The sequence below is a fragment of the Lissotriton helveticus genome, chromosome 5_1 (genome assembly GCF_964261635.1).
Source record: "Lissotriton helveticus chromosome 5_1, aLisHel1.1, whole genome shotgun sequence".
Taxonomy (NCBI): domain Eukaryota; kingdom Metazoa; phylum Chordata; class Amphibia; order Caudata; family Salamandridae; genus Lissotriton; species Lissotriton helveticus.
Genome location: NC_136065.1, coordinates 1343826177 through 1343839221, shown reverse-complemented (window position 1 = coordinate 1343839221; position 13045 = coordinate 1343826177). Strand labels below are relative to the sequence as shown.

Sequence of the window (13045 nt, the reverse complement as noted above, 5' to 3'; positions counted from 1 at the left end):
AACCTTCATTGTATTGTTACATAAGTAAACATGATTTAACACTTTAAAAATTCATTAAACAATATACAAGTGGATGGTTTCCTGTCGACGCGTTTCGACACGTGAGCTGTGTCTTCATCAGGACCGTACCATCAGTAAGCTGTAAAATGACATTTTGAACATATTTTTACTATTTGTTGTTTTTACATTAAAGCAGTGTATATCATTAGCTATTCATCACATATTTGATACCGCTAGTAAATCTTTCATTCATTGTGTTGTACCGCCTAATTGATTATGCTCAACATTAAACAAGAATCATATATCTATTTGTACCACATATTTTTAAATCATATCACGAATATCATAAGGACAAATGCAAGAAAACATTTAGTTATTATATGCAGTATAGAACAACATTTCTCGCTTATTGTACCTATCATTTATTGTATAACATTTCAATCTGGCAAAATGACATTAGCGTATGCTATGTTGTACCATAGTCTGAATTTATACTGGGTGGGGTGGAGGAAGGGGAAGGAAATGGTTACTCAGAACATAACCACATCTAGGTTCTGTACTCATTTGTTAGACTGTACACGAATTTCTATATGTTAAAGAATTACTGCAGAAGAAAATGTCACACAAGGAAGGCATAGCTGTGTTTAGATCTTTTGTCAGTTTGTTAACAGAGGCAAGAGGCAATTTGATTGATGGGATCCTATAATTGCCATTTTCTGGAAGTGGTGGATCCTGGACTTATTTTTTGGAAAATATTTGTAAGTACCACGTACTTGCAGGGATTGCAGTTCTATAGTCAAATTTGTCTTGGAGATGGCTATACAAAGCAATCTGATTTTATAATTAGCGCTAGATGGCATCTATCCCTTCCATTTAAGCAGACCCTTGACATCAGTTCCTTATTATGCTTTCCTATATCTTATTTTCCTGTGTCTTACCCGATAAAATGTAGTCACGAAGATGTTGCTCTTTCTTAGTAAAAGGAACGCACCGTGCGCAGAGTGAAGAGATAGCCGTTGCCTAAAAATTAAACAGCAGGTGTCATATTAGGGGTATGGGTTGGCTGTTACTGATCTACCCTGCGGGAGCACATTTCATAACAACGTTAATATTTTTTACCTTAATTTGGATGTTAGAGAGCGATCATGGTATGACGCTTTCTTTGCCGTGTTGATTATATTAAACACTCGCGGTTAGCAGATTATCATCCTTCGGTTGGTTTTTTGGGAGGCGTGATTTCACGGGACCCTTTCGGGCGCGTGTAAATACTGCCTGTAAATAAGGGAATCGCTATTAGGGATATGTGATTCTTTATATTCAGTGGTTAGTTGGTGATTTCAGTTGCTCTTACCAGTAGGGTATGGTGGCCTGGTCCACACTGTGGATTCGATTCAACGTGAAGATATTCTAAGTAACGGCCAGACTTGCCGGATATCTGTGTTAAAGAAGTCGGGGGGAAAAAAGGGGAGGATTTTACATGCCCGATGTTATAAATAAACGATCTTGTTTTAAGGGAGTTAGTTTTAATCTATGTCTCTGCTCTTACCGGTAACAAGGCTTCTTCTCGTATGGGCTGCGTATGACGTCTTTGTTTGTTTCGTAAAGGTTTACACCCGTCGCTTGCCGGGCTTTATATATAAGAGGTCTGGCTATTGGTTGCGTGTGGTGTGTGTCTCTTAAAGAGATACGATGTTATTACCACACGTGACCGCATTCAGAGGTTGACGTTTTTTCTAAGTTTTCCGGTGCTAAATTTAGCAGTTTATTATGCTAGTACAAGCTTTCTGTATTAGATTTCACTCGGGGCAAAGAAAATCACATATATACAGTGGCATTATTTAATGGTTTTATTTGGTTTAGGATATATGGAAAAGTGGCAAAATTATACTATTTTATAGGGTGGGCTATTTATATTAATTAGTATGAGATCTTTATTTTGCTTCAGAATGGCATTAGACCATGGTAAGTCATTGTTCAGACCGTGGGTGAAAGTTTTAAGTGAAAAAATCCAGAAAACGTCTTTCTTTTTTCTGATTCTTTCGCCACCATTATTGTTGGGTGTGTGAATTTGTTCCAGAATACGCCACCTGATATCAGTTGGGGCATGGCGGTGTTCCAAGAAATGAGTCACTAAGGGAGATGTTAACTTTTGGGTCTTTATGGCTGATTTATGTTCCGTTAGGCGGGTTTTTATCTTACGCGCAGTTTCACCAACGTAACCTTTGTTACATGGACATAAGATCAAATAGACGACATTGCTCGAATTGCATGTCCAGAGTTCCCTTGTTGTTATCTTAAAGTTGTTATGTGTTAGGGTGTCTCCTGGAATTATGCCATCACATGATTGGCACGTACCACATCGGGAGGTGCCTTTGTAGGCATCCAAGCCTGTTAATGATTTCTGTATGAAAGGGGTTTTGACCATAGTGCTGACAAACCGTGATCTGACTACTAGATCTTTTAGATTTTTATTTCTTCGATGCGCATACATCGGTTTGGCAAGTTTGGGTTTAGATGTATCTGTGTTTAGTAAATGCCAGTTTGCATTGGTTTGTCTGACGGTGGCATTCAATGTTGAATGTTTGGTAATGCATACCAATTTTGGTTCCTGGGTGGGTTTATTTGATTTGAGGAGACTGTCTCGGTCGTAAAACCGAGCTCTCTTATATGCTTCTCGCACAAGACGGCGTGGGTAACCCCTATCAAGGAATTTTTGTTTCATGTTTATGGATTGATGGTCATAATCTTTGATGTTGGTACAGTTCCTCCTCACGCGTAGGAACTGGGAAAAGGGAATTCCGTCTTTTTGACTCCTGGGATGATAACTAGAGAAATGGAGGAGGGTATTCCTCGCGGTAGGTTTTGTAAATAAATCCACCTCTAGTTTGTTAGATTGACTCCTAATATATACATCCAGAAATTCTACCTGTGATGCATGAACATGAGCAGTGAAGCGTAGGTTCCTATCTGCCATGTTGATCCATTCCAGAAACTCATATAGAGTCTGTTCCCCATTGGTCCAGATGAAAAAAATGTCATCTATAAACCGGTACCAATGGGAAACAGACTCAAAGAAAGGGGCCATTTCGTTGTATATATGGTGTGCCTCGAAAAGGGCCATATATATGTTCGCCACGGACGGAGCCATGGCTGCCCCCATGCTTACGCCCTTAGTTTGCTGGTACATATGGTCCCCAAATTGGAAAACATTTTCGCTTAGCACCAAAGTCAGACACTCAAGAATGAATTGTTTATTGCACGGTATGTTGTGTAGATCTATAAACCACATGGTAGCCTCTACTGCTCCTGTTTGGGGGATGTTACTATATAATGCTTCAACATCAAGCGTAACCAATAGGTCAATGTTCATGTTGAAGGGTAGATGTTCCACTTTTGCAGTGATAGCTCCAGTATCTTTAATGTACGAAGGAGACAATGATATATATGGTCTTAGGATGTTATCTAGGTATTTGGAAAGGGCCTCAGTTGGTGTGCCTATAGTGGATACAATGGGGCGGTAAGGTGGATCTTGTTGGTTTTTGTGCATCTTAGGCACCCCATAGATGCATGCTATCTTTTTTTGTGATTTGTTAAGGAAATCATATTCCTTTTTATTTATTATTTTTTCCTCAAGAGCTGTTTTCGTGATTTGTTGGATTTTATTAATTACTCTGTTTGTGGGGTTACTGGTGACCTTTTTATAGAACAAGGGGTCGTTCAGCATATTTAGCATGTTGTTCTCATATTTGCTAGAGTCAATGAGGACGATGCCCCCTCCCTTGTCACTACTTTTAATGGTAACAGATTTATTGTTCTTTAAATTGTTTAGGGAAATATATTCATCCTTAGAGATATTGTACCTAGGTTTAGGTATGTATCTTAGGGCTTGTTCCAATTTTGTCATAACTTTCTCAAAAATTGCCATTTCCGGACCTAGTTGGTCTAAGGTTGGAGTAAAGGTGGAAGGTAAAGCCACAATGTTGTTAATTCCAATATCTTGATTTGTGTCAGGTTTGTCCAGAAATTTTTTTTTTAGTCTTATCTTTCTGAAGAAAGCATGAAGATCTTGGTGGAGTTCAAATATATCCACACTCACGTGGGGAACAAATGTTAGTCCCTTTGTTAATAAGGATGTATCTGATGTTTTAAGGCTGTAGTTTGAAAGATTGAAAATGGGTATTAAATCCATTGTTTGTGATATTGTTTGTTGCGTGTTTCTAAATAGTTCTGGTGTTCTGGAGGATGTTGGTGTGTCTGATAGTGGGCTCGGGATTGGGGTTGAAATCGTACTCGTCGTCCCCGTCTCGCCCCGCGGTTGCCTAAAAAAGGCTGCCGAGTGTTTTTATTACGTCCACTTTGTGGATTATATGGGCCCTCATCCTGATAGTTAGAGTCTATGTCTGAATCTGGGTCTGATGAATCTGAGAAGTTATTAATTCTCGGTTGGTTGTAATGCGCTCCTCCTTGTTGATAGTCGGTGTTGTAATAATTTTCACCTAAGTAGGGGTAGGTACGTTCTAACGTAAAAAACCTTTTATCTTTAGTGAATTTATCCCCTTTTCTTTTTGAAAGGTAGTCTGCAAATGAGGCAATGTCCTTTTTAAGTGCTTCTAACTGGTTATCTGCATCTTCGATTGTACTTGAATGTTTTATTTTTTCCTCGAGATCTATCTCTTTTTTTAGATCAGCGGCTAGCTCTTTAGATGTTGTAATAATTAGGATCATAAGATCCCTTGAGCATCTGCTCGCTATCATACTCCATTTATGGAGGAAGGTTTTGATATCTACAAATAGACCAGGAATATTCCTAATTCGTAGTCCCATGGGTATGATGCCTGATTTAAGATAATTTAGCATGAATTCCCCATGGGCTTCTATTCTTATAAGTTTCTTCCTAAGATTGGACAATTTGTTTACATCGCTATTATTTTGGGTATTGGACATAAAACCTCGGCTAGAGGATACTGAGATCCCTACCAATGTTTCAAAATCTGCATCTGAGAACCCAAATGTTTCCATTTGAGCCATGGTGGCGAATCAGATTGGTGGGTTGGGATGGGAGCGTCGATGTTTGGTATCTACAGTACAGCATACGCATAAACGACAGTTTAAAAAGATTCAAGAATAATGAGCATAGGCGGTGTTAGTTATCTATAGCTAAGCTGTAGTCCCACACGGATTAACCGTGGGTATCACTGTGTAAAAGAACAAGGACCCTCTGGTGCAAATAGCGATCCTGGGTCAGGGTGAGAGATATGTGTAAACAAAATTACCCAGGCATACACATGAGTTACTAGCGTATTCAGATACAAAACATCGTATCTACAAACACATGATACAACTGCTTTCAAGTGTGAACTTGATTTTAATGTCTTACGGTTTTTTCATAAAAAAATCATTTGATAAGCTTGTTCCCCCTCATGTAGTTAGACAGGCCATCAATAAAAATGCTCATGAAGGGCATTTGGATGCGACACTCACTAAACGGCGTATTTGAGAAAGTGTTTGGTGGCCAAGGATGTGTGGTGAAATCGAGGAGGCAGTGGCTAATTGCTGTATGTGCGGTGTCGCTGATATAAGCTTAAGAGTTGTATTGCCTCCTTTATTACCCATTGAGTGTCCTTCTGGGTCATGGGTCAAATTGGGCATTGATGTGACGGGACCTTTCGATTGTTTGTCTGGTGGTCACAGGTATGTACTAGTACTTATGGATTATGTCTCCAGATGGCCTGAAGTCAGACTGGTAAGAGAAGCCAATGTTTCAAGTGCCGTTCCTTTTTTAAGCGATGTCTTCATGAGGTAAGGTTTCCCTTGAGACCCTTGTCTCCGACAATGGGACCCAATTTGTGAGTGGTTAAGTAGAAACATTTCTTGCTTCATGTGGGATAAAGCATTCCAAGAGTTCTTTATGTCACCCACAGATGAATAGCCTTGTTGAGAGGATGAACCGTGTGGTGGGGGAGTGCATTAAGTGGGCAAAGTCAGGGAACCACGATATTGTTAAATTGATGAATAGCATGTTGTGGTTCTATAGGACTACACCTCATTCTTTCACTAAAGTTTCACTGTTTGAACTGCTTAGAAGACATAAAGCCAACACCAGTTTCAGACCTGGTTAGATGGGTAAATGTCTCAAATCAGAGCCTGATTTGAGAAACTCTTGGAAATGGTGAGACGATACTTGTCCGAGACTCAAGTTAAACAGAAAGCCTGGTATGATCACAAGAAAGGTGCCAAAACTGTTCCTTTGGTGGCAGGCAATATGGTCAGAATAAAATCTCCTATTGATGCAAAAAAAGGGGAAAACAAGTTTGGTAAACTGATTAAAGTTGTGATGGTTGGCAATAATGCAGTTCAAGTCTGGGTGGGCATTGGTGGAATCTTGCCAAAATTGTTAAAGTGAGAACTGGTGCCAAAAGCAGTACTGACGAAGTAGTTGTTAACAATGTCATGGGGTCTAGGAAGGATCATGTTGGACTCAGGAGAAGCTCAACAGTATCAGTAACTCTGAAGAGGTTTCGGGAGTAAGTTTTTTCTTCTTCACAAATTCTGTTGTATATTTGTTTTTGTTTTCATTTTGTTACAAAGGAGTAGGGAAGGTGTGTAGTATTGGTGTTCCTGAGTGAGAATGCTTCTTCCTGCTGCCTGTCTCAGGTTGCGGGCAGAGACATTCTCTGCCAGAGTTCCATGGTTGCTGCGTGCTGGAATTGACTTGTGTGGGATTCTTAGACTGTTGATGTTTAACTTGTACTCACAGTTGAAGCTGTTAAGTAGCTGGTGGAGTTGCCGTTCTTCTCCATAACAGTGTAACCTACAATAAATCTTATCTACTTTTAGAGCAATTTGCCCTTCATATTGCATTACTTGTGTATTTTCCTGCTATATATGTGTATTCTCGGTATTCAATGCACAATTACGTTACACTCATTTTTAGGTTTCGCCTCGCCGAAAGCTGCGCAGCAGACTTTCGCGCAGGCGAAATCTTATGAGTTACAGTATGGATGTTTGTGCTGCCTCTCTCTTCCATTGGGTAGCTCCATAAATGGAGGCTAGCCATTGGAACAGAGATCTGTCCGTCATGGCCGGACCAGATTCGTGGGTGTTCCCGACAGTTTTTCGCATTTTGCCCACGTCATGCGGCTGTGGGCGTGTTTTTTTTTTTTGGGAGGGGGGGGGGGGGGGAGGTTTTTTTTTGGTCATTCCGCCGAAAGAAGTCGTCCTTGGTGAGTGCTTGCTGTCCTGTCTTCCCCCGCCCCCCTCCCGCTGTCCATGTGACCGTTACCGACCCCCCTCCCACTGTCCATGTGTGCCCGCTCCCGCCCCCCTCCCGCTGTCCGTGTGCCCGTTCCCACCCCCCTCCCGCTGTCCGTGTCTCCGACATTGTAAATGCTCGTTTTTGTTGTTGTTCAAAGGCCTGAAACGGCAGACGGGGGCAGCGGAGCTCAGAGGACTGTGAAGAGAGACTAGCTCGGGTTCATGTGTGTGCATGTGGTAATGGGTGCTGTCATGTGCCAGCATAGTAAAGAGAGCTGCGATTAGTTCCTCAGTCACCCTCGACGAAGTGAAAACCCTATTTTCCGGCTTCTATTCTTCGTTCCCTCTGCACTCTTTGCGGTATGCGTTTGTTTTTTCTTTTGTTCATAGGCCTGTAACGGCGGACGGGGGCAGCGGATCTCGGGGGACTGTGAAGAGAGACGAGCTCGGGTTCATGTGTGTGCATGTGGTAATGGGTGCTGTCACGCGCCAACATAGTAAAGAGAGCTGCGTTTCGTTAGGAGGGAAAATGTGCGTGAAGAGTATTGTTTGCAATAGGACTATTTCCATCTATGGCTCGTCTGTCCTTGTGTTTAACTTAACCCTATCATACCTTTTGTCTGGCTGGAGAGCCCCGCCTCGCGAGTACTAGCCCCAGTTTCTCCCGCATTGCGTCCCCCTCATTCGTGGTTTTCTGTCGTCCTTTGCCCATGAAGGGGCCATATGGGGATTGCCACAGCATTAAAGACACGGTGTGTTGTGGTCTTTCAGCGATTGTCGCCACACCAAAGCTGTGGATATACTCTACACCAGGGCTTTGTGTGCCGGATCCTGCCGGGGCTCAGCACGGCAGTTTTAAAGAGCAGGTGCCGAGACGGGTCCCTAGCGGGCTCTTAATTTTTGCCCTCACCCTTAGGGTGAAAATAATATTAACTCTGCAGCAGTGCCACCCTTCATTGCCTTTGAGGTCACTTCAAAGAGACTCGTTTTAGTTCTTTCACTGCCTCATCATTTCAGAAGGGAAGCGTTCTCAGTACTGTTTACAACGAAGCCATAGTTGATGCTTGTTTTATAAAACTAACAATCAGTGGCAACGCCAATAGTCCTGGTTTGTTATGTGTAATGTTACTTGTTGTATCTTGATATCTGCATGCAATGACCGAAACAGCAAAATATCAGTCCAGCGGCACATTATGCTAAGCACAGATTTTTAGTTTAGGGGTGTTTAAGCCACGCCTTTAATTCCATAGGCCACGCCCCTTTGAGATACTCCCCAGTTTTTCATCACACTTAAATCCCTGCTCTACATCTTGTATTCCGCAGACCTCGTGCGGTAACCTAGCAAGAGGCCTTTATGCAAGGAAGGAAATGTCTGACCGGTGAAATACGCAAAAGGGTAGAGTTAGGTGAGAACCTCTGGGACCCGTGCCTCAGCCTCTTCACCTGCTGCACAACCTAAAGCAACGCACCATATCGTAGTATGCACCACCTGAACCGCTTGCTGCCTCTGCTAGAGGAAAGAGTGGCCGCTAGTACGACTTTGCATCTCAATCTATGCGTCATTACCACACAAGCAATCCCCTCCTTATTGCCATTTTTAAAATCTTTCTATCTTCTAGTAGACAAAACAACAAGGTGCCATGAGTATCATGTTTTTGGTCTGGTCAAAGACACATCTCTTTGTTTTACAGACCTTTTGTTACAAATTCACTAAAATGTATATAGAACGCACTTTAGCTCTGCCTCAGAGTAGTAATTCTCGCTTGGTTATTTTTGTGTGAACCACATGTTAGCCTTCATTGACAGAGGCGTTGCTTGATTAGTAAGATTAGGGGGAGTGGGTGAGCTTCAGATTTCCCCATAATCACGCTGGCATATAATGTTAAAATATATTACATGATGGCAGGACTCAAAGAGGGGCATTAGGGGCAGTGGAAAGCGAGATGGATGCGGGTCGGTAGGGGGACTAAGTAAGGAGAAATAATATTTTGTAAAATAACCAAATCATTTTAGGGCTTTCAAAACTGAGATGAGAATTTGTGTTTTTGTCTGTGTATGCATGCAAAAATCCCAAGTGAAATCTGACAGACACCTCACCATAGCCGACTGAAAGCACCTGTACCCAACTGCTAGGGCATGCTAGGGAGTGCAGAGTGACTGCAGAGTGCTAGGGCGTGCTAGGGAGTGCAGAGTGCTAGGGAGGGCTAGGGAGTGCAGAGTGCTAGGGAGGGCTAGGGAGTGCAGAGTGCTAGGGAGGGCTAGGGAATGCAGAGTGACTAGGGAGTGCAGAGTGACTAGGGAGTGCAGAGTGACTGCAGAGTGCTAGGGAGTGCTAGGGAGTGCAGAGTGACTGCAGAATGCTAGGGAGTGCTAGGGTGTGCAGAGTGACTAGGGAGTGCTAGGGAGTGCAGAGTGACTAGGGAGTGCAGAGTGACTAGTGACTGCTAGGGAATGCAAGGGAGTGCAGAGTGCAAGGGAGTGCAGAGTGTTAGGGAGTGCGAGGGAGTACGAGGGAGTGCAGAGTGACTAGGGAGTGCAGAGTGACTAGGGAGTGCAGAGTGACTAGGGAGTGCAGAGTGACTAGGGAGTGCAGAGTGACTAGGGAGTGCTATGGAGTGCTATGGAGTGCTATGGAGTGCTAGGGACTGCAGAGTGACTGCAGAGATTAAGCTAATGGCAATGTAAATGACAATGCTATTTATTTATCTGTTTTCAAATCCAACACATAAATACAAATTTTGTCATTGACAATGCCAATAGCTCTAACTTTTCCAAAGGTGAAACCATTGCATTGTAAATGCTTGTTATATTTGTTTTCTACACATTTTGGGAACCATCTGGTTAAACATTTTAGAAAGATGTTTAAGTTTAAGAAGGATAAAGTTTCACTTTGATATGGCATTATCAGTGCAGTTGCAAAATATTAACCCTGCTGAGAAAAAGCAGGTGACACAAATTAAGCAATAAAACGTTCAACCGAGTTCACAAGTCAGTAGTTGTCTTTGGCACTGAATAATTAGAACTGAAATCTTTCTGCAGTTTCTGGAAACAATACAAGAAACTTTACAGAGGCGCATTTCGAAGGATTACCTTCACGGAGGGAGTGTGGAACGGCCTCCGCTCAAGCAAGCACTGCTCAAGTGAACAAAAATCCAAGCTACTGAAGACAGCTTCCGGGTTTGCTGCTTGTCTGAAAGTTTCTTTCCTGCACGCAACCCAATTTGTACAAAAAAGGCTCTACCTCTGGCCCTTTACGGCCATGTAGCTTTGATGCTTTTAAGGCTCTCAGATTGTTGTTTTTCCAGGGATCTTAGTTCTACAGCTCTTTGTATGCAGTTGGTGCTTGCTTCACTGTGTGACCCAAGCAGTGGTCGTAGTGCATTAAAAACAGCATGGGGACCCGGCAGGCACTTTTGTAACAAGTATTTACAATGCAATTGTCTCGTCTTTGTTAAAGTTGGAGCTATTGGCATTGCTAATTTATTGTTTTTTTTTTAAACCGATAAATATATGGTATTGTCATTTACAATGGCAATAGGTAAGCATTAGAGAGTAGTAGAGAGTAACTGCTTAATCTCTCGCAAATGCGAGACCTATTGCAGTTGCACCCACACGCACAGAACCCCCCCCCCCACACACACACACACACACACAGAGCCTAGGGTGACCAACTGGCATTGGTGCAAATTCAGGACGGTGAGTGTAAAAATTCGGGACAAAGGGTTAAAATTCAGGACAATTGGATACGTTTTACAGACACATCATGTATCCTTCCATCTATCATTTAACTCATCCATCCTTTCACTCATCCGTCCATTATCCATCCATCCATCCCCCCTTTCAACCTATCCATCTCTACACTCATCCATCCACTCTTCTACCCATCCATCTATTCACTCATCCATCCAGCCATTTACCCTTTCACCCATCCAGCCATCCTTTCACTTACTCATCCATCCACCCAGTCACTCATCCTTCCACCCATCCACCCTTTCAGTCAGCCATCCATCCTCCCTTTCTCTCTCCATCGACCCTTTCACTTAGCAATCCTTCCTTCCATCCATCCATCCACCCACCATCCATCCATCTACTCATCCACTCATGAATCCATCCATTGACCCTATCACGCATCAATCCTTTCTCTTATCCATTTATCCTTTCACTCCTTCACTCATCTATTCATCCTTTTGTCCATCTACCCTCCCTTTCATTCCCTCACCCATCCTTACATCCACCCTTTCACTCATCCATCCATTCATCCTTGCACTTATTAATTCATCAATCCATCCATCATTTCACTCATCCATCCACCCACGCACTCACTCATCATCCGCCTTTTCACTCATCCATCCACCCTTTTACCCATCCAGCTACCCTTCCACCCATATATCCTGCTATTTACCTTTTCTCTCTTCCATCCTTCCACTCACCCATCAATCCATCCATCCTCTCTCATTAACCATCTATTCAATCTTTCATTCATCCATTCACCCTTTCACTAATTCATCCAGCCAGCCAGCCACCCATCCCTTCACTTACTCACTTGCCCACCTTTTCATATTCATTTTGAGCTGAGCCTTTTTGAGAAGAGGCCCATCAATAACTTCACCCTCGCTGCAGAAGCCATTTCAGGACTGGGACAGAAGCCACCCAGGGCGGAGACATGATCCACCACATGGGAGGACAGGAGCCATCACAGGCGGTGGGGGGTGGGGGGGCAGGAGCTACCACATGGGGGGACAGGAGCCATCACTAGGGGGGGGCAGGAGCCATCACAGGAGGGGGAACAGGATCCACCAGGGTGGGCACAGGAGTGGGCATGCAGTATTCTAGTATCACCCTGGTCTCTTCCAGGGTGGGGTAGGGCTCCTCACCACCTCCTGGACAAGACAACGAGAAGACAGGCTATCTTTCCAAAATGTTAGTTTTGCCATCCCCACTGTGATGTACACTACTTAAAGGAGATGCTCCAAGAGAACTGATTTAACTGATTGTCCTCCATACTTTGTTAATCAGTGTGGGTGTGATTGTGCCATTTCTTTATTTTATTACATTATAGACTGCATGTCTGTAAACAAACCTCGGTTCTTCAATTTAGTGACAGTAATTAGGCTCTGTGAAGAGAAGCATGTGCTGCCTCGGTGTAATCAGGGCCGGTTCTAGGATGTTTGGGCCCTGGGCAAAAAGGGAATGTGTGAGGCCCCTCTAAATTGCAGAGACATGACACATTCAGAGCTGTTTGCATCTGAATAGATGCCCCTGCTCCTGAAGCTGCAGCCCCTCCCTCTCAGTCACCTTCAAGCACCTCTTAACAGCTCATCAAGGGCTGGAGGTGAGAGAGTTGCCATCCCGCTGTGCCTCTCCAGTGCTGCTGGGTATCTGAGCTTTGGAACTGCATCGGAGTCTCAAAAGCATCGGAGTCAAGAAGGGAGGTGGGTGGAAGCTGTGCCAGCTTTAGGGTGGTGCGACCAGTTAAATTACAGACAAATGGCGTCCGTTAAAGAATCCTTCACGGACAACAGACAGACGGACGAAATTACAGACTGTCCGTGAAATTACGGACGGTTGGTCACCCTAACAGAGCCACACACACACACACATACACGTGTTACCATCCTTGTGGGGACTATGTGTGGATACCTGCCTTGTGGGGACTCACCTTTCCCAATGTTTTAAAAATATACCAATAGCAGAAAAATGTTAAGAAAAAATTCATAATACAGGATCCTGCTTCAAAACTGCAAATATGCTGATATTTAATGGCGCGCACAGTACCATCTTTGTGGGGACT

At 43.3% G+C, this 13045-nt stretch overlaps 1 protein-coding gene across 3 annotated transcripts in view; it reads right to left on the bottom strand.

The window, feature by feature from the left end:
- CFAP276 (cilia and flagella associated protein 276) overlaps positions 1-13045 on the bottom strand; it is a 107739-nt gene that overhangs the window by 56830 nt on the left and 37864 nt on the right. For 2 of the 3 annotated variants that reach the window (XM_078644221.1, XM_078644220.1), the window contains exon 3: positions 68-139. The exons of the other annotated variant lie outside the window; for it this stretch is intronic. In XM_078644221.1, coding sequence (XP_078500347.1) covers positions 68-139 — 72 coding nt within the window. The remainder of the gene's footprint in view (positions 1-67; positions 140-13045) is intronic. 3 annotated transcript variants of the gene reach the window in all.